The following is a 25,966-nucleotide window of genomic DNA, read 5'->3' on the forward strand; positions in this document are numbered from 1 at the left end:
CGTCTGTGAAGTAGAATTGTATAAGTGTTGCCGTGTGCTCGGTAGTCGGTATTAGCTCTGCATTGTGTTTTCGCTTGTACATTTGCTTTTTGTGTAAATTGCATTGTGTCTTTTCTATGTGCTTTTGGTGGAATTGAATATGTGTGCTTTCCGTTCAGCGCGAATAAATGTGCTTTGTGTTGAACTGTTTCCCGCTTCGCTTCGTCATTTCTTTCATTGAATCCTCATCTTGCTTCACGTAAAGGGTTGGTAGTGGGCTGAATACGCCCGATAATTAATCGAACCATCGAGGTCGACGATAACACCGCTCGGTTATCCCGATAGTACGGAACGGGTCGCTTAAGTGGCCCGTGTCCGAAGTCGACCTGCGGCGAGGTGCGATCGCCCGGTCTACCCTCCGCGTGGGTACTTAGGTAGGTCGAATTTGGCGAGCAACCCTATCCCACGCGGGGGCTGATTGGCTCGATCGCGGTGAGACCGAAAGGTCCACCTGTGACTGGTTCCCGGCGTTAGTCCGAGAGGGTCACGACTGGATTGTCCGTCCGGTGGGCGACGTGCCGCGATTCGAGTTACGTGGCCGTCAGCACGCCGGCGGGCGCGAAATCCGCAACAATACATTGTTTATAGGTTTTTGACTCTGTGTTTAATCCCCGTCTTTCACACGCAGGACAATTCTCAAATTTGTCATATGAAGAATCAGGAAAGTCTAGCATATTTATAAAGTAAAACTTTACTTAAACTGAAATTCATCTATACTTTCAGTTGTATATTGACTCATATTTAATAATATTACCATCGATATCAATATACTTTTTTTCATTCCCAGATTCAACGACAACATTTTTTATATTAAAGGTAATTTTAAAATGATCCTTAACTACAATTGAACGAAATGTCATTTCACCTGATATATTAACATCCTTTATTTCATCAGGATTTACATCTTCAGGGTTGTTGAAAAAAATACAAATTTCTCCTTGCATATTACAGATGGTCTTATCTTTTCTTTCTAAAGCTTCATCCATAAGGTTTTTGTTTTTTGATACTTTTTCTTGTTTCATTGCTTTTTCTAGTTTTGAATATATTACCAGAAGGAGAGGAGAAACTTTTGTTAGAGATACTTTAATTGATGTTCTACCAGGTATACTAAAAGCCCTTCCACTGAAGGAAATTGAAGAACTCATATTATTTACCATAATTGTTTTTATCCAATACTTGTTATATTTATCTTTGTTCAATTTTACATCCTTGACATATTTCTCAGTATCTTTAACAAATGAAGAGATTGATTGAAACTTGTCTTTTGTGTCTTGAAACATTGTATTTATTAAGTGAAAAAGTTGGAGGATAAAATGGTTTTAAGCACAGATTCACCTGTAAAATAAACGAAATTTTCATCAAGAAAATTTTAGTTTCAGCAAAGATTTATTATATAAATATGGGGAATACAACATACTGCGATGTTTGTAATCACAAATATAAACATTATAGAAAACACCTCCGAACCAACAAACACACATTTAATCTATTTCATAAAATATCTCCTCTTGAGTTGGAAAGAAAACATTGTGATATCTGCTCAAAGGATGCTTTGAAGAGTAGTTATAATAGACATCTTCAATCACAAAAACACAAGAAAAATGAGTTTAAAGTAAAGGGAGACTATTATATTGAAAACACTGATGGGGCATTTAAAGGGCATATAAAAATAAGGATTTTTCAATTTGGAGAACCCGGTCCATCATCAATAGCTGAATCGATTGAAATAGTGAAACCTGATGTTGAAAAAGTTATTAAAAAGACATTAAAAGATATGAAAACTTTAAAGTTTTATATGGGAGTGAAAATGAAGATGAAAAGACAAGATGAAGAACAAACTCCTTACATGAGAACAGATCTTCATTTTATAACATCATTTCAAGATTTTTTTAAATAGTGGGGTTTATGAAGAACTATCAAAACAAGAGGAGGATGTTGATAATACAGTGGTAGGAAGTCGATTCAATATTTTTAAAAAATCATCTTTTTAGATATACACATTCTAAAATCAAACCCTCTTAAAGCTTCTTCTTATATTGAATTACCAAAAGAAATAAAACTAAAGAAGGCAGTTGTTAATATTAAGAACAATGATAATAAATGTTTTCTCTGGTCTGTTCTTGCTCACTTTCATCCACCAAAATGTAATTCAGAAAGAGTAAAACAATATATGAAATATGAGAATACCTTGGACATTAAAGATTTTTAATTCCCAATGCCACTAACAGATATTCCTAAATTTGAGAAAAAGAATAATCTTTCTATTAATTTATATGGATTAACGGATACAAACAAAGTTCAAATATTAAAAATTTCAAACAACTATAAAAATGAAGAAACACACATTGATCTTTTATATTTTAGTGTTGGAAATAATTCACATTACACATACATCAATAATTTATAAAGATTAATCTCTTCTCAGGTATTCAGAACAACAAACAAAATATATCCTTGTAAGCGATGTCTTAATTCATTTCATACAAAAGAACGATTAGAACAACATTCAAAATATTGTAGTAATCATAAATCAGCTGTAATTACAATGCCTAAACCTGGTGAAAAGATTTCTTTTGAAGATTATAATAAATCTATCATGCACCCATTTGTGATATACGCTGATTTTGAATGTATCCTTAAAAAGATAAATACTGCTTCTCCTAATCCAAAAGAATCATATACAAATAAATATCAAAAACATATTCCTTGTGGTTTCTGTTATTATATCAAATCATCTGTTGGAGAAAAGTATAACAAACTTGAACATTATAGTGGAAAAAAAGCTTCACAAGAGTTTGTAAAACGATTAGAAAAGGATTGTATAAGACTCACTAAATTAATGAAAGAAACAAATGAACTGATGAAATTAACTAAAGAAGAAAAATTATAATTTAGAAAGAACAATATCTGTCATATTTGTGAGGGGGAAATTAAGGAGTCTAAAGTTAGAGATCATTGTCATCTTACTGGTAAATATAGAGGTCCCGCTCATTCCTGTTGTAATCTTAATTATAAATTACCTTCTTTTATTCCAGTCTTTCTTCACAACAGCGCCAACTATGATACACATCTATTTATAAATGAACTTTCAAAAACACCAGGGAATATTTCTGCCATAACAAACACAAGTCAAAAGTATATTTCATTTACAAAAATGATATTCACAAAACCTTTAACTCGTATTAGGTTTCTAGATTCTTACAAGTTTATGGGAACACCACTAGCCTACCTTGCATCAAATCTAAGCTCCACGGACTCTTTTCCAAATCTTAATTCATTCTTTCCAAAAGAGGAAATTCTCACTAAAGAGGAAATTCAGATTAAAGAGGAAATTCTAATTAATGAGGAAATTAATGAAGAAATTCTAACTGAAGATGAAATTCTAATTATAAAGAAAATTCGAACAATGAATGAAATTCTAACTAAAGAGGAAATTCTGATTAAAGATGAAATTCTGATTAAAGAAGGAATTCTCACGAGAGAGGAAATTCAAACAAGGAATGAAATTCAAAGTAAAGAGAAAATTCTTACAAGTAAGGGAATTTATCCTTATGATTATATGGATTCATTTATGAGATTTAAAGAAACACAACTTCCTTCAAAAGAAAGTTTCTATAATAACCTTTATGAAGAAGAGATAAGTGATAAGGAATATAAACACGCACAAGAAATTTGGAAAATATTTAAGATAAAGAACCTTGGAGAATATCATGATTTATATCTAAAAACAGATGTTTTATTGTTAGCTGATGTGTTTGAAGCTTTTAGATCACTCTGTCATAATAAAAATTGTTATGGATTAGATCCTGCCCACTATTTCACAGCTCCTGGTTTAGCTTGGAGTGCAATGTTGAAAATGACAAAACAAGATATAGATTTAATCAGTGATGTTGATATGCTTTTGATGATTGAGAAGTCCAAGAGAGGTGGAATATCACAAGTATGTTCAAAAAGATATGCCAAAGCAAATAATAAATATCTTCCAAATTATGATAGTGAAAAAGATAGTAATTATTTGATGTATTTTGATGCTAATAATTTGTATGGATGGGCAATGTCTCAATCTCTGCCTTATGGTAAATTAGAGTGGGTGGAAGAAAAGGATTATGAAAAGACTTTGATGAATATTGTTATTTCTTCTCAAGAGGAATTGAATGACGAAGAAGAAGGTTATTATTTTGAAGTTGATTTGAGGTACCCGAGTGATCTTCATAATAAACATAAAGACCTTCCTTTTGCATGTGAGAAAGAAACCCCAAAGAAAGAATGGTTCAGTGATTATCATAAAAGTTTTAATATTAAAGGCAAATCAACAGAAAAGTTATTAACAACATTCTATGATAAAGAGGGATATGTTTTGCATCAGAGAAGCTTAAAACAGTTTTTGAGAGAAGGATTGAGAGTAGCTAAAATTAATGGAGTTTTAAAATTTAAACAAAGTCCTTGGGTGAAAAAGTATATTCAATTCAATACAGATGTGAGAGCAAATACAAAAGTAAAATTTGAAGGGGACTTTTATAAATTAATGAATAATGCTGTATTTGGAAAGACTATGGAAAATGTTAGAAACAGGCAAAACATTAGATTCGCAAATCTTGGAAAGAAGCTTCGAGATTGATAAATAAACCAAGTTTTGAGAGAGAAGAGGTTTTTTCAGAGAACTTTTCTGCAATTCATATGAAAAAGGAAAGTATTGTAATGGATAAACTAATTTATATTGGAACAGCAGTTCTTGATTTATCAAAGATATTGATGTATGATTATTTGGAAAATGACTTAAAGAAAGAGTATGGTGAAAATGTTTCATTGTTGGATGTGGACACTGATAGTTTTATCCGAGATATAAGAACTGATGATGTTTATAAAGATATGAAGAAAAATATTGGAGTATATGATACAAGTAATTTCAGCAAGAAGAGCGAGTTATTTTCCAAAAAGAATGAAAAGGTTATTGGTAAGTTTAAGGATGAGTTGGGTGGAAAAGTAATGAGTGAGTTTATGGGATTGAGAGCAAAGGCATATGCTTATAAGTATGGTGATCAGATTGATTAGAGGTTAAAGGGAATAAAGAAATATGTAATAAAGAAATCAATAACTTTTAGAAATTATTATAATTGTTTGATGAATAAGAAAGAAGAATATAGGAAAATGAATACAATAAGAAGTTATAATCATAACATATACAGTGAAGAAGTAAATAAAAAGGCATTAGGAGCCTTTGATGATAAGAGATTTATTTTAGATAATGGAATAGATTGTGTTCCATATGGATATTGTATGATAGAGTGAATAGAATAGATTGTGTTTTAACGATGGGAAGATGGGTTAGGGTTTTTTAAGGGCTACCGCTGCGTTTTTTTGCAATATATAAATGGTCAAACCAAGTATTAATCAAACTAAAGAGTGGAGAAAATCTCAGTCTTGGTATATAAATGGAAAACATAATAAATGTGAAAAATATCAAATAAGTCTTATTGAAAAAATAACTAAAACAAAGGTAAATAAAACAAATAAGCGAATCAATTTAAAAACCAATAAGTTAGAGGATGTAAAGAAAATAATAAATATCCTTGAATGGACTGAAAACTTTGATGGTTATCAATTGAACAATGAAAAAACAATTGACTATAATCTCAAAATGATATGTGGCTCAGGAGGTGGTCAAACAAGAGCATTAAGAGAAGTTTATCATTTTGTAATGGCACAAAAGGGGTATCTTAAAAAATATAAAGATTCAAATGTTTTGTTTTTCAATATTTTAGATGGGGATTATTGTGCAAAGAAAATTAAACTATTGAAGGAATTTGAGAATGAACAAATCTTTATAGGTTCAATGAGTGAGCTAAACAATATGCATCGGTTATTTGATAAAGAGTGTCCCGAGTCTTAGACGTTTCAGATATTTCTTTCGAATCACCTTTAACAAATCTTTATCTTATTGCATGGATTATTTGAAAAAAAAGTATCCCCAGGTTAAAAGGGGAGACAAATAAATATATCTTGGGATAAAAGGGGGGTTTATTTTTAGGGAAAAAAAATATGAATCGCTGAAAATCCCCCATTCATTTACATGGGGAAAAGTGAGCCAGAACCAGTATATTCACCCTACTCATATCTTTCCTTTGTATGGAAGGATCGACCAGACTCTAAAAAAATGTAATGAGCAGGCCGACTTTTCCAGTAAGCTATATTCAGCATTGCCTATTATTTAAATATATTTTCAAGAATTTTATGACATGATATATAAAAGGTACCAGCAAGCTGGATAGAGGAACGTTATTTCAACACAACTAAGAATGTTGGCCTCAGTAAATGTCCAGATGTATTCAAAAAAAACCTCCTTGCTTTGTATTCCCGAGTCTGCCAAAAGGCAGTTGAACCTTCTCCTTCCCATACCATAAATTGTATATGATCCATCTTCATGCCCAAAGGATTGCAGTGTTGACATAATTACTGAGCTGGGAGAGAGATGACATATCTGGTCTTGACATATATATATATATATATATATATATATATATATATATATATATATATATATATATATATATATATATATATATATGTATTACTCCTTTAAAATAATGCTGATTTCTGCACAAAAGCTGGAAATGATTTCCATCTAGACATACGTCAACCTGACAAACTGTGACATTAGCATTTAAAATGATAAAGAGCTGTGTCTCACTGAACACTAAAAAAGGAACTAAGATTCTCTATGTATTTCAGAGATCTGGAGCCAGTCAGTATTCGGATCCCTCCATAAGTGTAGTAGATCGTAGAAAAATCGTGCAAATTATGACACAAGCATCAAATTTGGCATTTCTATTCTGCAGGGCTTTCTGATCAAATCTGCCTGATTGGCCATTTGAAAATCCAAATTTTGAAAAAAAAAAAAATTAAAAAAAATTTGAAGTCACAGCTGGCTGAAATTCTTGAAGTGCAAGTGAACATCCCAGACAGAGAACCAAAGGGAGATGCAGTCATCATTGATGGCTCAACACTTATCAATGCCCTACCTCCACGCACTTCAAAGATATTTGATGACTATGCTAAAGAAGACATCATGCCAATGGTGGAATCCTATGGTGTCAGGTACAAGAGGGTGGACGTAGTGTTTGATGTGGACAAGAAGTCAAGTCTGAAGTCCGAGGCAAGGTCGAAAAGGTGGCAAGGAATCAGAAGAAGAGTGACAGGAACCAGTAAGACCCCAAGTAACTGGAGAAGCTTTCTTCGAGATGACAGCAACAAGACTGAGCTGTTTCACTTCCTTACGGAAAAGATGTGTGAAGCACAGACGACAAGCACAGTCATTGTCACAAAAGGAGACGATGCCATTAGCAACACAAGGAAGTCACTGGATGCTGCGTCTCCAAGTTGTCATGGAGAAGCTGACACTCGAATATTTGTACACGCCAGGGATGCAACGACGGATGGTAGCAAGTCCATTATCATTAAGGCGAATGACACGGACGTGCTAGTCATTGCAATATCTGTACTGCCATCCTTACAGGAACTAGGTCTTGAGAACATGTGGATTGCCTTTGGCCAAGGAGCCAAGGCGCGATGGATTCCAGTCCATGAGGTAGTTTCTACAATAGGGCCTGAGAAAGTTGAGGGATCCCATAATTCCATGCGTTCACTGGATGTGACATCGTGTCTGCCTTCCGCGGTAAAGGGAGGAAAACTGCATGGCAGACTTGGAACGTCTTTGATGATGTTTCTGACACATTCACCAATCTCAGCCAGCATCCAAAATTGATTCGTGATCTTGACTTTTTTGAAGTTTTTTTTTTTTTTAATTTTTCAAAATTTGGATTTTCAAATGGCCAATCAGGCAGATTTGATGAGAATCCCCTGGAGAACAAATGTGTCAAATTTGATGCTTGTATCATCATTTGTACGATTCCTCTCAAAAATTGCTGTTATCTGGCCCACGACATGTGCGCATATGAATGTGTTTGTATGTATTTGTTTTTGTTAATTGCTAAATAAATGTTCAATTGTCCAGATGACTAAGAAATTTATTCGATATAACCCAGTCCCTCTCCATAAACAATTATATAATTATAGGATTATAACCCGGTCCCTCTCCATAAACAATTATATAATTATGGGAATATTTCCCAGTCCCTCTCCATAAACAATTATATAATTATGGGATCATAACCCAGTCCCTCTCCATAAACAATTATATAATTATGGGATTATAACCCAGTCCCTCTCCATAAACAATTATATAATTATGGGAATATAACCCATTCCCTCTCAATAAACAATTATATAATTATGGGATTATAACCTCAGCCCTCTCCAAAAACAATTATATAATAATGGGATGATAACCCAGTCTCTCTCCAATTTTTTTTTTATAATTATGGGATTATAACAAAGTCCCTCTCCACAAACAATTATATAATTATGGTGTTATAACCTTGGTCCTCTCCATAAACAATTACATAATTATGGGATAATAACCCAGCTCCCTCCAAAAAAATTATATAATTATGGGATTATAACCCAATCCCTCTCCATAAACAATTATATAATTATGGGATTCCAAAAAAGTCCCTCTCCACAAACAATTATATAATTAGGGGATTATAACCTCGGTCCTCTCCATAAACAATTATATAATTATGGAATTATAACACACTCCCTCTCCAAAAAAATTATATAATTATGGGATTATAACCCAGTCCCTCTCCATAAACAATTATATAATTATGGGATTATAACCCAGTCCCTCTCCATAAACAATTATATAATTATGGGATTATAACCCAGTCCCTCTCCATAAACAATTATATAATAATGGGATGATAACAAAGTCCCTCTCCACAAACAATTATATAATTATGGAATTATAACCCAGTTCCTCTCCAAAAAAATTATATAATTATGGGATTACAACCCAGTCCCTCTCCAGAAACAATAATATAATTATGGGATTATAACAAAGTCCCTCTCAATAAACAATTATATAATTATGGGATTATAACCTCAGCCCTCTGCATCAACAATTATATAATTATGAGATTATAACCCAGTCTCTCTCCAAAAAAATATATAATTATGGGATTACAACAAAGTCCCTCTCCACAAACAATTATATAATTATGGGATTATAACCTCGGCCCTCTCCATAAACAATTATATAATTCTGTGATTATAACCCAGTCCCTCTCAATAAACAATTATATAATCATGGGAATATAACCTAGGCCCTCTCAATAAACAATTATATAATTATGGGATTATAACCCAGTCCCTCTCCAGAAACAATAATATAATTATGGGATTATAACCCAGTCCCTCTCCATAAATAATTATATTATTATGGGATTATAACCCAGTCATTCTCCATAAACAATTATATAATTATGGGATTATAACCCAGTCCCTCTCCAGAAACAATAATATAATTATGGGATTATAGCAAAGTCCCTGTCAATAAACAATTATATAATTATGGGATTATAACCTCAGCCCTCTCCATAAACAATTATATAATTTTGGGATTATAACCCAGTCCCTCTCCAAAAGCAATTATCTAATTATGGGATTATAACCTCGGCTCTTTCCATAAACAATTATATAATTATGGGATTACAACCTCGGCCCTCTCCATGAACAATTATATAATTATATGAACACAGGAAGTGTTGGATTTGTTTCCATGAATTCTTTAACTAATTGGATTAAAAATGGATTTTGTTTATAAGCACTGTGATGTGAATTCATAAATCCATGTTCAAGGAAAGAGAATAAAAGGAACAAAAACCTCAAAAACAGTTCAGGACTCACTCAAGTTCCTGCATGGTGTTGATGTTCTTCAGGTTTCGAAGGATAGGCCCAGACTTAGTACCCAGCTTGCAATTAAACAACCTGTGAATATATGAAACAAAGAATTATCTGAGTCTGAAGTTGTAAATAACCATGTTCCACGAGAAAGTTCTTTGTTTCAGGTTGATCAATAATTAAATAACCTCAAAATGAACAGATTTAAGGTCATATGACTGAAAATAGTATACCAACTCCCTTTCCATGGGACATCACCTCCTGGATCATGGAAACAGAAGTGTGTACCATACAAAAGAAAAGAGAGAATAAAAAAAAAACTCTGGGTATGGCATTGAAGGCCAACTCCACACGTGGCTTCCTGACTTCCTCCACTCTTGTAGCCAGCATGTGGCACTCAACGGAATCCTTTCATCTTCTCCCCCTGTCAAGGCTGCAGTGCCCCAAGGCAGTGTTCTGGGCCTCGTCCTATTCCTGATCTTCATTCATGATCTCTCTGAATCTACGGAAAATCCTCTTTATTGGTTTGCTGATGACTCCACCTTATGCCATGACATCCCTCATCCTTCTGATAGGCAGCTCATCCTGCCTCTCTTTAGACCTTGAAAATAAAAATCACAAGCTCATCATACACTTGGAATATGCCTTTTATCTTTGCCAGCTTAAATCCATGAAAAACAAGGCCGTCATGATGATTGGAATCTCCCGCTGTATGAAGCCGAGTCTATGGGCTATCACTTCCCTATCACAGACAGTTTTGGGGTCTCTCCATCTTCAATGCCTCCTTTCTGGTCCTACACCTGTGGTGTAGCCATGCCCACGGGGAGGGACATGATGATGATGCATGATGGGCGTGATGGTGGAGGAGTGGCCGTGGGGTTCGGCGAGGGATATGAGGTGTGCACGCCGTCTGAGGCGTCGTAGTAATGCTGGAGTCGGCCGGCTCGTGAGTGTACCGCGTACGGAATAAAGGAGAGCCGCGGGCACAGTACGCCCGTGCTCGCACTCGTGCAACACAGCCCGGCTCGACTGTTCCTCCGCTTCGTGTCTGCCTGCTAAGTATCTCCCATTCCAGTACAGTACAGTTGGCGAACGAGGATCTTCGAATCGACGTGTGTAAGGGCGGCAAATGACCCGTGCGGTTCCAGTCTACGGAGCCAAAGGTCTTGCCGGCGCGAACATGGCAAAGGGTCGGTGCATGGCAAACGTACGCGTGCCCGCCTTCGTCGGAATCTACTTCGGCCACGTCGAGTGGGCAACGTTCGTTCATTTGGTTCATTTTCTTGTTCGTTTTGTCGAGGATACGCGTTTCGGCTCGAACGCGGCGTTGGACGTCGCACAAGCTCTGGAGAATATCCGAGGTCTCGATGGTCGGGACACAGCAGATGGTCTAGGGGTCATCGCGATGGGCCAGGCACGCACGGCCATGCGCACGGTCTGCGGCGCGGGTCGTGGGCGAGCGTGGCAATGCAATCACTCGGACGGCGGTCTGGGCTCTCGAGGTCGTCTACGGTGTGTGGGCCGAGGGTCATCGCCCATTGTTGCGGTCATAGATGGCGGTGTGCGAGGCGATCCTTCCGTCCCGCGTCGAAACCTGCTTGCGATTGATCTGGAAATGACAAGATCAGTGGCAGGGGGGGGGGGGAAGTGAGCGAGGCACGGATCGGGTGTCGAATTGAGTCCACTCGTGCTGGCCGCGCATCGCATTCGGCTGTGCCGTGCAAATTCACGGCAGAGGAGCATCCGGCATGGTTCAGAGATCATTTTATTTCTGGTCTGCGAGCAGCCATTGACATTGTCTGCGAGCAGCCATTGACCGACATCACATTCGACTCGGCGATCGCGACTGTTTCATCTGTCGAGCAGACACCGGTGACCGCGCAAGTCCGCGCGATGGCTCAAGTGCCGCAGGGTGCTCGCACGCCTAGCGGTGCGGGACGAGAGCGCGCACCGCAGAACGGTCGCACCGGGAGCGAAGGGGCACCGCAGCACGGTCGCACCGGGAGCGAAGGGGCACCGCAGCACGATCGCACCGGGAGCGAAGGGGCACCGCAGCAGGACCCCAGTGACCTGGAGATCAGCCTGCAGCCGGGGCATGATGATGCCGGCGAGCCGGAGCAGGAGCCGGGCTCGGCGAGCCGGACCCTTTTGGGTCGGAACGGGTTCCGGTTCGTGCCTCCAGATGTGCCAGTGCTCTCTTCGAGACCTTCGTCGAATACCGAGGGCGAGGCTCTGGCGGCGGGGGCCGCGTCGATGCAGCGGGAGCCACCGTTCGTTGCTGCCTGCGGCGATGATGTGTGTGCTCCAGGAGCGGCGAGAGCCATATCGGCTCTCGCGATGAGTTCCCGCGCTTCGTTCGCGATGAGTTCCCGCGCTTCGCTCGCGATGAGTTCCCGCGCTGTGGCAAGGTTCGAGAGGCAATGCGCATCGGTGTGGTTCAGGCAGCTTCAACAGGTGGCGGTGGGCCCGTGGCGTTAAAGGGAGTCGCGAGTCGCAGCATCAAGTCGACAACCAAGGAGCGGACTCGTGATGCGGGTTGTGGGTTGTTGTTCATTGCATATGTGCTTTTCCTTGCTCTAGTGATGCAGTTTAATGTTGTTGAAATAAATGCCAGCAGTTCTCATGTAAAAGTGGATGTGGCGGAGATCAGTCAATGGGAGTTGGATTATGGTCAATGTGATGTGGGGGCGAATAAAGAAGGTTTGTTAGCCTCCAGTTGCTCCAGGCCGCAGGTAATTGCTTTGTCATGTGCTGGGATTTTATCAAAAAAGCGCGCTGTACGGAAAAATGAATTTGCGATGCTTCGAATATTATTCGTAATGATTTATAACGAGCCTATGATTGCAGTGTGGTTTAAGTGGAGTTGCTCCTGTCTAGCGGCCATGTGGGTCTCGGAGATTGACTCGGAACCAAGACTGGTGCCCTGGTCTGCGTTACCTCCACCTCTGATTGCGAGCACAACTCGCTGTGTTCGCTCAAGGCCGTTGGGACGGGCGTTGGCGTCTCGACTGATTGTGGTGCGTGAGTTGTTTTGGCGCATTAAATGCATGCAGCCAGCGGCGCTGTTCAGCGCCCCCAGCCAAGGTCTAAGGCTGGCGCCACGGCTTCCAGATAGCGGGCTGCCGGCCTCGGGATGTTTATCTACGTCGGGTCTGCCTGGGGGGAGTGGGCCGGAGGCGTTTGATGGGGCCGGAGGAGGTTGGCTCGAGAGGTCGTTACGACCTTGGCCAGGGTCATGTCAGCATGGGCCACCTGGGGGGGGGGGGCGTTTTTGCTGCATAATGCCGCTGTGCTTCTCATTTTGCTGCTTCATATCGGTAACGTGGTCAGACCTGACCTTTGCTGCTCCACTCGCTCGCATCGACACATTATATGATGTGGTGTGCTATTATACTTTGCTATTTTCATTTTATTTCCATGATTATTATACGAAGTCCTTCGTGTTCTGCATGCTTCTTATAATACTGATAATTTAATAATCATACTTTTAGGAGGGAGGAGTGTGGTGTAGCCATGCCCACGGGGAGGGGCATGATGATGATGCATGATGGGCGTGATGGTGGAGGAGTGGCCGTGGGGTTCGGCGAGGGATATGAGGTGTGCACGCCGTCTGAGGCGTCGTAGTAATGCTGGAGTCGGCCGGCTCGTGAGTGTACCGCGTACGGAATAAAGGAGAGCCGCGGGCACAGTACGCCCGCGCTCGCACTCGTGCAACACAGCCCGGCTCGACTGTTCCTCCGCTTCGTGTCTGCCTGCTAAGTATCTCCCATTCCAGTACAGTACAACACCCTCTGATGTTTTTGTGCTTTGTTTTTCCCCCACCCCCAGGATTCTGCAGAGCACCCATAGTCCACCGTCAAACCCCTTCTGATGAAACTACTTAAATACAGGAATCACTGCTAACCTACACTCAATCCTTTTCATTTTTCCTGCTCATGGAACTAACTTCCATATTATCTTCAATCTCATTCTTCCCTCACAGTCTTCAAGACAGCTGTACCCCACCACCTCAAATCGTCCCTAATCCAAAACCATGATCTTTTCTGCCCTCATTTACCGCACCACAATCACTCCTCCTTCAAAATTTCCATTTTTCCCTCTTGGGAGTTTCCTTCTGTGTCCTTCTTGTCCACCTCGTGCATCCTTTCCTGCCCCAATACCTCCCCACACCCATTGTTTGTCCAAGTCTGCCTCTATCATGGCCTTCAACTGAACTGTTGGTGTTTCGACCCTCTCTCTACTGATTCTTTTGTCCTGTTGCAGATTGATCCTGTTAAGTATACTAGTTCTGGCTCTTCTACGAGTCTTGACGGTGTAGAGAAAATAATTGATAAAATGTTGAGGGTGTGGCACAAACATGTTGGTCCAAACATGCTCTTGATGAGTTAAAGATTTCTCCTTTTACGAAGAAGATAAATCCCTACCATCCCCCAAAGCCGATGCCTGGTGTTGGCTTAATGGTGAGGGTGGCCGGTTTTGGATCCTAGGGTCCTGAGTTCAAATCCGCTCAGCTGTTGAATTAATACCAGGTGTGGTAACTTGGCCTGTTACACTTCTTACGTCGGTAAAATGAGTGCCAGCATGCTGGTATAGTGTGTCGGAGTGGCGACCCATCCAGGATTGTGCCAAATTGCCAAGGAAACTGCTCAAGCAGCACCAACGCTCTGCATAGAGTATGGTCCCAATCTCCTCTCCTCCCCAAAGCCTCCTCTTCCATCCTCCACTCTCTCTGTAGTTGCACTGTTTGCACCACATGGTACAATCACCTCAGTTCAACACCTTTTGTCCAAAAATTGTGTTCAAATGGTGTAAATGTATAATTTGAGATTTGAAATCAAATGGATACACAAAACGTTGGCTTGAGGGTTCTGGTGCACCACAATGTCTTCTTCTTCTTCTTCTTCTTCTTCTTCTTCACTTTACAATTTCAATTTTCACTTGAAGACTCATAAACCATGCTCTACAAACATATTGATCACCAGATCTGAGTTTAGATTCTTTGTTCTTTTTCATATTTCTTCACCTTCACAACAAGAGAATGAAACACTGAATGTTCAGAATGATTTGTGTGAAGCCAATTATCCTTCATAAAAAAATATGTTTGATCATTCATCATAAATTCTCATTTTCTATTCATTGACCCCAAAGATCCCCAAAACAAAACGAGCTGTGCCTTTCATTCCAATCTCTGAGCACAAGAAAAGTACAAATTTCAGTCAAAGGTCAATAATGGAGGTCAAGGTTTACTTGGAGAACCTCAGGTTTGAAATCAGGGATTATGATGCTATTATATTTTTATTTCCTGAAACAAATCCCCTTCCCACTCACCCGAGGGATCGTAATTTTGTTTGGGATTTCAGACCTTCCATCAACCCTTCCAGTCCCTCATCACCGATGGGATTCAAACTCAAACTGTGGGTAAAGGAGGGAAAGAGAAAAACCCTGAGGTTATCATTACATTAACAACTTGGAGAACCTTGGGAATCCTTTCACCATTTCCATAGTTATGTTTATAAATCAAATCAACACCATATAATGATGGGATTATAACCCAGTTCCTCTCCATAACTAACGAGAAAGAGCCCTCAGAGATTGCAGATCCTCACCAGAAGTTGTTTTGTGTGGAGTTTGTGTTCTGGTGTTTTACGTAATAAAGAAAGAGACATAATTAGAACTGGCACATTATAACTCCTGGCAGCGATGACTGGGTACCAAGATGTCCCACTTTGATGCAACCCCACTTTGATTGGACACCTGATCCTGACCCATGACGTTTTTCATTATTACTCAATTGAATTTAGAATGGGATTAAAATAAATTCAATTCACATCAAATGGCAGACCAAATAGGTACAATCCTGCACTGGAGTAATCAGAAGGAACTCAAAAAAGCAAAAAGCAAATATGAAGTCATCAGGAGGAACCGGGACAGGATTCGTATTTCAGCTGCTTCTTGTCTTCCCTCAAACCCACCCAGGCACAGCCAAGTGAGCCTTATTAAAAAAAATTAAAAAAAAAGACACCCAGACCATGTGTCCGATCAAGTTGAAATGAAAAACCTGTATTCCGCATCACAACTCGATCATCGTTGTGGAGTTTCTCCTCGATTGATTAAGCAGTTCCAGAGAAAACATTATTTAATATTTTTTTCAATACAATATGGCTGCCAAACCATGTGACCAATCAATTATTCCTTGAACTTGGACATCCAAGGCTTTCTGTGCAGTTTCCCCTCGATTTGTCCAGCCGTTCTGGAGAAGATTTTGATATGTTTTCGGGTAAATCAAACATGGCTGACAAACCATGTGACCTATGATGTCATATGTGTGAAGCTTTTGTTCCTCATGGATAGGCGATCATACGTGTAAAATTTCGTCTCGATCTGTTCAACCACTTCAGAGAAGAAGATTTTTGAAGGTTTTTTTTTTCCAAAACAATATGGCTGCCGAATCACGTGACCGATGATGTCATCAATTTTTTTTTTCTGTGGGTCATTTTATTCTAAGATGACCCTCAAAACTTTTCATACTGATCAGGTGTAGCGTTCTACATATGCAATTATGACGTCATAACGAAGGCACCTCTGAAGTCATAAGAAACAAGACATTCTCCATGAAGAGTACTTGCTGTGTGGGAAGTTTCAATTTTTTCCTTGGGACGTTTTCAGAGACACAAAGGTCCAAATTTTTCCCATTTCTTCAACATGGCTGCTACACCACGTGTCCTATGACGTCATCTACATTTAAAAAGAGCTCAGTCTCTGCGTGCTTCCACCCTCCGCCCCTCCCTCCATCTGGTTGTGTGACTACATGTCTCTTATTTATGTATTATTAAAATGTACCTTTGACCCTTAAGACCGCTGAGACCCATGAGACCTTTGAAGGACTTTGAAGACCCTCTAAGACCTTGAAGACTCTTCAGACCTAAACACCTCAAAGACCCCCAATACCCAGATGACCAGAATACCCCAAGACCTCAAACACCTCCAAGGCCCTGAAGACCCCCAAGACTCCAAAGAGCTCCAAGACCCTGAAGACCCCCAAGACTCAGAAGACCTCTCAAGACCCAAAAGACACCCAATACCCAGAAGACCCCCAAGACCATGAGGGCTCAAAAGTCCTTGAGGACCCTTGGATGAAATTTTTTTGGAGTGTGTGCTATTGGTATAAACGGGAATTCAGTGTAAAAATTCAGTAAGGAAATACCGTAGTCATAGTCTGTCGAGCCGGTAACCTTGGCAACCATTAATTTTTTTGATTTTCAAATGGTTTCTGGTCACTCTCACAGAAATAGTCAATCACAGGTGAGATATATATTTATTTATTAGAATATTATTGATATCTACGACTCCTTCACGGTGTCTTATCTGAGGGGCCATTCAAAAATTACGAACCTCAATCTTCACTGTTGGGGTTTGGAGTTTGGTGAGGGTGGGTGTGTGTCCAAACGTCATTGAGTTTTAAACTTACAGGGAGTTGGGGGATGTTTCTCGAGCCATTAAGGAACGACCTTTTTCGTTTCATCCTAAAACGAACTATTAAAGGACTTTGTGGACGTTTCTGGGTGAGCATTCCCATGACTTTGAATGAGGTTCTGATGGAGCTTTTCTCTATTAGCCATGGCTTTGCTGAGAGATCTCACTCTGAGCTGGTCGATGTTGATGGAAGAAAAAAGAGTGACGCCACCTACCTGAGAAGAGGAGGAAGAGACTGAAACAGGAAAATAGGTTGTCCATATCTATCTCTCTATCTATCAATATGTACATATATAAATTATTTTTTGGTTGTGACATTACTGCATTGAGCTCTCAAAGTTAATTCAAGAAGACACTTTTTTCGGTGAGATTTTTAACCATGATGCACCAAAATCGGCAGTTTAACCAGTCATGAGGAGGCAATTTCGCCCATTATTGCCGTATTGCACTCCAGGGTTAATTACTTTCCGACAGTTTTGCTCCCTTACAGTCTGTGCCGCCTGTAGACCTCATTCGACCCTTTGCACCCCTTAGACCCTTTAATACCCATTTAGACCCTTTTAAAATTAAAGACCGTCTTCGACCCTTTTGACACTTTTAAGATCCACAGTCTGTAGATGCATTTTTAGAATCCTGTGTTTAAGGGTGATGAAACAAATAAATTGATGATAATTAAAATTTGGTATTAAAATAATTATATTAAACCTGAAAGGAAAAAGTCCACAATGTATCTATTTTAATTAACATAATCATATATTTTCCTTGTATTGAAGGATCAACTTTGACTAGTAAAGCTATGATGACCAGAGTGACCTTCCAGAAAGACAGATTCAGCATTTCCTATTTAAATATACTAGTACGTGCCTGTAAAAAAAAAAAAATTAATAAATAAATATTCAAACCGCGAGCAAGAAACAACAACCACACAGGCAGTTTCTTCGCTCTCGCGTGCCCGTACGTGCGTGGCCCGGAAGTTCGCATATTATTAGCAGTTACGATTATTCGCAATTTAGTTTTAATGCCCAAATATTTAATTAGCGCCAATGTATTTTGCCTTTTCGCAATGTCATCGCAAGGAAAAACAAAAAGAGAAGAGAAGAGAGAGAGAAAAAAATTACTTCCTGGTTCAGAGCATACCAGCTCACTCTGATGTTACCGAAATTTATGCACCGTTTAATACGAAAACGATCATAACTGGGGCGTTGTGTTTATCTATAAATGCGCATAAGAAATCGAGGAATTATTAGAATACACGAAGTCATCACTCTCCGGAAGCCCGTACGTTGTAACCCGTAATGGGGAACGTGGCTGAGCTTCCCTTCCCCATCGGCCACGCCCACGCAACAACGTGTCTTGTCATTGGTTTGGTAAATAAATGGCCATAACTTGGGAGGCACTTGTCGGATTAATATCAAACCTTGAAAAGGCACATCCTCAGGTCTCAAAGCAATATACCTGGCAAGTTTCAATTAGATCGGACCAGTGGTTGTTGAAAAACAGCGGTCACACACACACACACACACACACACACACACACACACACACACACACACACACACACACACACACACACACACACACACACACACACACACACACATACACACACACACACACACACACAGCTGGAATTATAGATAGATGTTCAAGGAATTTATGACATGATAAATAGAAGGTACCAGCAAGGTCAATAAAGGAATGTTAGGTTTAGGTAACTGTCCAGATGTACCTCCTTGTTTATTATTCCCTCGTCTGCTTAAAAGCAGTTGAACCTTCTTTCCATACCATAAATTGTACATATGATCCATCTTCATGTCCAAAGGATTATAATGTTGACGTCATTCCTGAGCTAGGAGAGAGACTGCAGATCTGGTCTTGAAATATATATATATATATATATATATATATATATATATATATATATATATATATATATATATATATATATATATATATATATATAGTTACGAATCTGGCAGCCATGAGCAGTCAACATTCAGGTCCCTGAAGATCAGTTATTTCGCAAAGTAAATGTGGATAGATAGCTCCCTTTCCCCTATGTCTAATGGGAATTAAGTGTACGTGTGTTGTGAAGTTATTTTATAGATAGGATTTTTACCCCAACAACCCCAACAACCCCAACAACAACCCCAACAACAACGGCATCCTCCCTGGTATCCTTCCACCATCGGCCTTTCTGACGCGCATACATGCCGAGCGCCTGTGGGCAGAGTTCCATTGCGAATCGACGCATTGTATCCGCTCCAGGTTCGAGCAAGACGTGTTACCTTCAGCCAATGGGCAAAGCGCGAGCGACGTATGCCACGTTCCGGTCAATGTGGAGGCATGTCGCCCGAAGGAGGAATGCCTCTCAGGGGGGATGGGCTGCGAGGATGCTCGTCATGCCCCCCCCCCCCGGACGAATCACGAATGGCGAGCGGATCGCCTGAGTGGAACCGGCTAATCGGGAGTCGAGTGGCATGGCAGAAAAAGAGAAGGCGGGTGTGCGTGAGGAGGTTCTGTATTTTTCCCTTGAGTCTGTCCCGCGGAGGATCGCTTGCATGCGAGTCTGTCCAGCAGAGAATCACTTTCCTGTCTCCTCTCCTGGTGCTCGCTGTCTCTCGCGTGCCGGAGGAGCGTGCTGGAGCCCGACACAGCCCTCCGTACCCAGTGCTTGCAGCGGCATCGAGTTGTGGGTCCGAGTCCCGCCGAGCCGGATCATCAAGGGCCGCACGAGGCGGGAAGGTCCAAGCTGGCATCCTTACCTCCAGCTCACCTTCCCTCCGAGCTGGGGGTATCAATAAAGGCTGCGGCCATCATTTCTTTTGGGGGATGTGTGTCTGTGTGTGGGCGCGTCTTCAAGTAGAATTGTGGAAGTGCTTTATTTTTCTCATTGCACATTCCATTTCTTATTCGGATAACTCTGCTCTTTGTGTGCCTCCCTTCCCCCCATTGCAAATAAATCCCCCATTGTTGAATGCCCCAGCTTATCCTTGTCCTTTCTGTCATTGGTTTGCCACGCTGCGAACGGGTTTTCGGAGGCTTCATTGTTGCAGTAATCGTGCAATTGGCCGACAGGTTTCTGGTACTCTCCGTTCAGGTTTCGACTCGGATCCGGCTCGGTAACGGCCCGGATCACGCAGATCCTGCCAAGGGTGAATTTCCCCGGTAGATTGACAACGTAGGTATTTACGTATATTGAAATTGACAATTGACCCTACCCCACGTGGTCGACCTATTGGCGATCTTCGGTCCGAAAAGGGACCCATGACCTTTTGGATTTATCTGAAAAGTATGACCTAAGTTCCGGGTGTTTGGTGGAGCCGACTGTACAGCTCCCCCTAGCAGTCGTGCTCGCCACTGAGACCCGGCCCCACAACAATATATCATTCCTTTTAAAATAATGCTGATGACTGCACAAAAGTTGGAAATCATATTTCTATCTGGAGACACATTAACCTGACAAACTGTGACATTAGCATTTAAAATGCTAAAGTGCTGTGTCTCACTGAACACTGCATAAGAACTTATAGTCCAGGAGCAAGGACCTGAAAAAAATGAAATCGCTCAATACTCCCTACAGAAAAGGTATGACTTGACAGAGTGGGAGAATCGACCCTATAGAACACCTCCAGGTAGAATGTGGTTTCAAATTGTGGTATCATTAAAATTCTACAGGCAATTGTACACACCAAGGGTACTTACCTAGAGGGTCACTGTGGGCTGGCAAAATTTCGGGGAGGGGTAACGTAAACGTGAATATCTTTGTCGAGACTCAACCAATTTTCAATATTGAGGTATCATTGGTTTCGTGTTATAATTCTCTTTCAGAATATGTACAGAAATGTCGATATTCATTCAACTCTACAACCACAAGAGGTAAAAATCACAAACAAATCAAATATTATGAGCTTTTTTGATATTTCAGGCATCTTTTCTGAGCATACTAGGTTGTTAAGTCAAATTTTTCTGTAGTGGGTGTTGAACAATTGAATTTTTCACAGGTTCATGCTGCTGGACTAAAAAATGCTGTGTTAGTTTATTTTTTATGAAATTCTTATGGACGAGATAATTACAAAAATAAAGTTTTAAAATGTCATGTTAATAATGATGGTAAAAGAGGTTTGTGGGTTAACATAGTTGCTTCTCTGTGTCATTCCAGATTGAACGTCTGAAAGAATCCGACTAGCCAACTGAAGCAATGGCCAGTTCAGAGAGTCAGGCAGTAGTGCAACTTTTACCTTTAAAGAGACAGAAGTTGAGTAACTTTCACAAGTGCATAATTTGCAGATGGACTCAAACGAGACACTGAGGAAAGCCCGAGATACCTCCATACAGACACTTATTGCAGCACTGAAACTCCGACGAGATGAAGTATACGAACGTTTAAAATCAGATTTTGACAGTATGGCAACCGCGGATGTAAAATGGCACTCAAATTGCTACGAAAAATGGTCAAGCAAAGAAAACCTGCGTTACATGCAGAGGAGAAGATCTGCATTCTCACAGACACCAGCAGAAGAATCTAAGATTGGCACACAATCTGAAACAAGTTTGACGGAGACCTCCAGGGTATCCAGGTCCCAGTCAACGTCCACTGACTGGACTATGTGCCTCTTCTGCAAGAAGAAAACACACAGAAGGGTAAAGGAGATGACCATGGTCAGAACTTTCCAAGCCTGTGAAACTATTGTGCAAGCAGCGACCGCAAAGGGCGATGAGGACATGTCACGAACTACTGGTGCTGTCAGTAACGATCTAGTGGCAGCAGAAGCTAGATACCACAGAGCTTGCCATGCCTCATACATCAGCAAAGCTAATCTGCAGTATGCTGGCTTCCATGAAGGGAGACAAGAAACTTGTTACGATACGGCATTCAAGCAATTGGCTGATGATATCTCTGCTGACCTGAATGGTGGGAAGGCCTTTGATAGGACAATTCTTCTGGACATATACAATCCTTTTCTGCGCGGACAGGGAGTGGCAGTCGACAGCTACACTACCCAGTGACTCAAACTTCGACTAAAGAATAACTTTGGAGATGACATTGTCTTCCATAAGCCATATGATCTTAGTAAGTCTGAGCTTTTGTACTCAAGCTCCATATCCCTTCAAGATGTCATCAACTCTGCCTATCAGTGTAACACTGCAACAGCCACGGGTGTACCAAGAAAACATCCCACAACAGCGATGGATGATTGCGACAGGGCGAGTCTGCTGTACCGCACCACGAAACTCATCAAGTCGGAGATCAATGAGTGCCAAGGCATATCAGTGCGACCACCTAATATCATGGATCTAACCCTGACAAAATCAAAATCTGTGATACCAGACAGTCTTTACTGGCTACTATGCTGGGTTACTGCCAAACCAGAAAAGGAAGATGAAGACGAGTTTTCAGCACCAGAATGTAGCAACTCATCAGATGAAAGACGTGTTTTGAAGCTTGCTCAGGATGTTGTACACTGTGTGACTTATGCTACAACTAACATGCCCAAGCATGTAACCTTGGGAATTGCAGTTCGCCATATGACGAGGTCAAAACAGCTCATTACTATGCTGAGCAGAATGGGCCACTGTGACTCCTACGATGATGTGGAGGCAACCGACACAAGCCTTGCACAGGAGATCCGAGCCAAGAGCGACATCTTTGGTACGGTATTGCCATCAAACATCTCCCCAGGCATCTTTGCCCAGGTGGCAGCAGACAATAATGACATGACTGAAGAGACTCTTGATGGAAAGAGGACAACTCATGCCACTACAGTAGTCCTCTATCAACGAGGGCACTTTGGTCCAGTCACCGAGCTGAGGGTCTATTCAGACCAGACAAAAAGGAACAATGTATACATACCAGTAGTAATTGAGAAACACCGTTCACCTTCATATGCGAACACAATTAAAAATGTCAGAAAGTTTGAATTAGTGTGATATTTTAACTTTGGTGATGCCATGGCAAAGGCCATTTTCAAATAACGGTACAAACACTGATAGAGAATTATAATAGGAAGCCAAAGATAACTTAATATTGAAAATTGGTTGATTCTTGACAAAGATATTCACGTTTACGTTACTCCTCCCCCGAAATTTTGCTAGCCCACAGTGACCCTCTTGGTAAGTACCCTTGGTATGTATAATGGCCTGTAGAATTTTGATACCACAATTTGAAACCAGATAATACCTGGAGGTGTTCTATAGGGTCTATTCTACCACCCGTTCAAGTCAAACCTTTTCTGCAGGGGGTGTTGAACGAATTTCCTTATTTGGCCTCATTTGAGAAATGGCTGCTGGACTATTAGGATTCTCATTGTATTTGAGAGATCTCGAATGAGTCTTGTATGTCCAGTATCTCCGATGCGCGTATTAAAGTGCTTGTTTGTTGAATAAATGTTCTAATAATACAGATGACTTAGAAAATTCTTCTACATATCGGCGAGCCAGGCAGGAGCATTACATCCTGGAGGATTGGTGATTCAGAGCAGGCTAATGGTCGGTACGAGCTCGCAGATCAGAAAAGGTGAGAGATGGTGATCTTTGTGGGTGAGTGTCTGCTGCCAGCTTTGTGTGTGCTTCGTTCTTTGTTTGGAATGGTTAACATGCTTCAAACAAGAATTTGAGTTGGATATATTTGAGTTTTATGTTGAAGGAGACAAGTGTTGCATTAAAAGGTATTGTTGGAGTCCCGAAAAGTCCTGATCAGGCAAAAGGATCCATTTTTTAATGGCTATGCTGGCACTTTCGGTGTTTGCCTGGATACTTGGAATCTACATTGGCATTTTCGATGCAGACTTGAATGGAGCGTTGTACAATAGAAGTTGGAAGTTGAGAAAGGGTGTTTCAATAGTGATAGGTGAGAATAGGGTGTTTCACAGAGGTGAGTATACAGCATTGTCCAACAGAGGTTGGAAATTGAGAAACAGTTTTTTTTTGGTTTAATTGTGCTTCCAACTTGGGATTGAGGCTTGAACTCAGGAAAATTTGTGCATTGTTTGTCTAAGAGCTCTTGTATGATTCGTTGAATCCTGTCTGTATTTGTATCTGTATAAGTTGTATGTGCATTGCAAAGTGGACTGTTTTTGTTTGAATTTTTCCCTCTCACTAAGTTTGTGAAGATGGGGAATTGCCTTGGGAAAGTAACTAATAAAATGGTACTTGAGGAGGAGGGCATTGGGACCATACTCTGTGCAGAGCATTGGTGCTGCCCCAGTAGTCTCCTTGGTTATTGGGCACAATCATTGACGAGTCGCCACTCCAGCACAGTATACCAGCGTGCTGGCACTCATTTTGCCGACCTTGGAAGGATGAACAGGTCGAGTTAACCCCACTTGCTGTTAATTCAACAGCTGAGCGGGATTTGAACTCAGAACCCTTGGATCCAAAGCCCATCACACTAACCATAAGGCCAACAGCAGGCATGCACCTGAGAAAGGTACACCAATTCGGTATATGTTTGAAAATTATGGAGAAGAATCAATATGTGATGTCTGGGTGTGCTCTGGTTTTCAAAAGGAATTAGCCACTGTGGCTAATCCAGGTTTAGAATAATTAGCCACAGGAGAAAGGAAATAGCCACATATTTTATTAAAAAGTTTTTTTTTCGCAATATGAAATAATAAGGTAATTTTAAGGCAGATGTGTGAGTTTGATGGGTGAGGTTGATTGAATGAACGACCATCAGGGTAGGTGGTGATTGTGAGGGATGGTGGTGGTGAGGGTGTGTGCGTGTGTGTGTGTGTGTGTGTGTGTGTGTGTGTGGGGGGGGGTGTCGTTGTGCCTGTAGTAGGTGGTAGTGGGGGATGGCGGTGGTTGTGGACCAGTATTGGACCAACCTCAAGCAGTCAAACTCACTCATCCAACCAATCTCACCCAACAACTTCACTCATCCAACCAATCTCACACATCAAACTCACACTTCCAACCAATGTCACACATCAACTTCACTCATCCAACCAACCAGCCAAAGTCACCCATCAAACTCACTCATCCAAACAAACTCGTCCTACCACAGGTACTACTACTGTTTGTGTCAAAACTCACCTGGCAACCACTGAACCAACGAATCATGTAGCGCTGAGTAGCACCGAATCATACTGAATCATTCCGAAAAAAAAAAAATTTTTCAAAAAAATAAAATCAAATTTCGAGACGAGAATCATAGGAATCATGCGTAATTTCGGTCGATTATTTTTACTAGAAACTAGTTTAAAAATACTAAAGTTAGTATATATAAGCTTGCACGAAATCACACGTCATTCCCGTAATCAAAACATACAAAATGGCGGCCGTCTCAACGAAGGTTGAATTCTGTGCTAAAAGCACCCAAAATTCGTCTAAAACTGGTAAAATAAGAACGACTAAAACATGGATTAGCTAAAGTGGCTAGTGGGTGGTTAAAACTATTAGCTACAGGTAAGGAGGATTCGCCCTATCCCTGTGTCGTAAGAGGCGACCAGGGTTGCGTCAGGAAGGGCATCCGGCAGAAAACATGTGCCAAATCACTATGCAGATCATACGGATGATCCGCTGTGGCGACCCCTAACGGGAGGAGGAGGAAGGAGGAGGAAGAAGGAGGAGGAAGAAGGAGGAGGAAGGAGGAGGAAGGAGGAGGAAGGAGGAGGACGGAGGAGGACGGAGGAGGAAGGAGGAGGAAGGA

At 40.7% G+C, this 25,966-nt stretch overlaps 1 protein-coding gene across 1 annotated transcript in view; it reads right to left on the reverse strand.

The window, feature by feature from the left end:
• Positions 1-25,966, reverse strand: part of LOC147033683 (NACHT, LRR and PYD domains-containing protein 12-like) — a 195,316-nt gene that overhangs the window by 39,997 nt on the left and 129,353 nt on the right. The window contains exons 17-18 of the mRNA XM_085851831.1: positions 15,169-15,252; positions 9,847-9,927 (exon numbers count right to left, since the gene is read on the reverse strand). Coding sequence (XP_085707957.1) covers positions 9,847-9,927; positions 15,169-15,252 — 165 coding nt within the window. The remainder of the gene's footprint in view (positions 1-9,846; positions 9,928-15,168; positions 15,253-25,966) is intronic.

This window comes from Eptatretus burgeri, chromosome 2 (assembly GCF_056783735.1).
Source record: "Eptatretus burgeri isolate ZD-2024b chromosome 2, Ebu_testis_v1, whole genome shotgun sequence".
Lineage (NCBI taxonomy): Eukaryota > Metazoa > Chordata > Myxini > Myxiniformes > Myxinidae > Eptatretus > Eptatretus burgeri.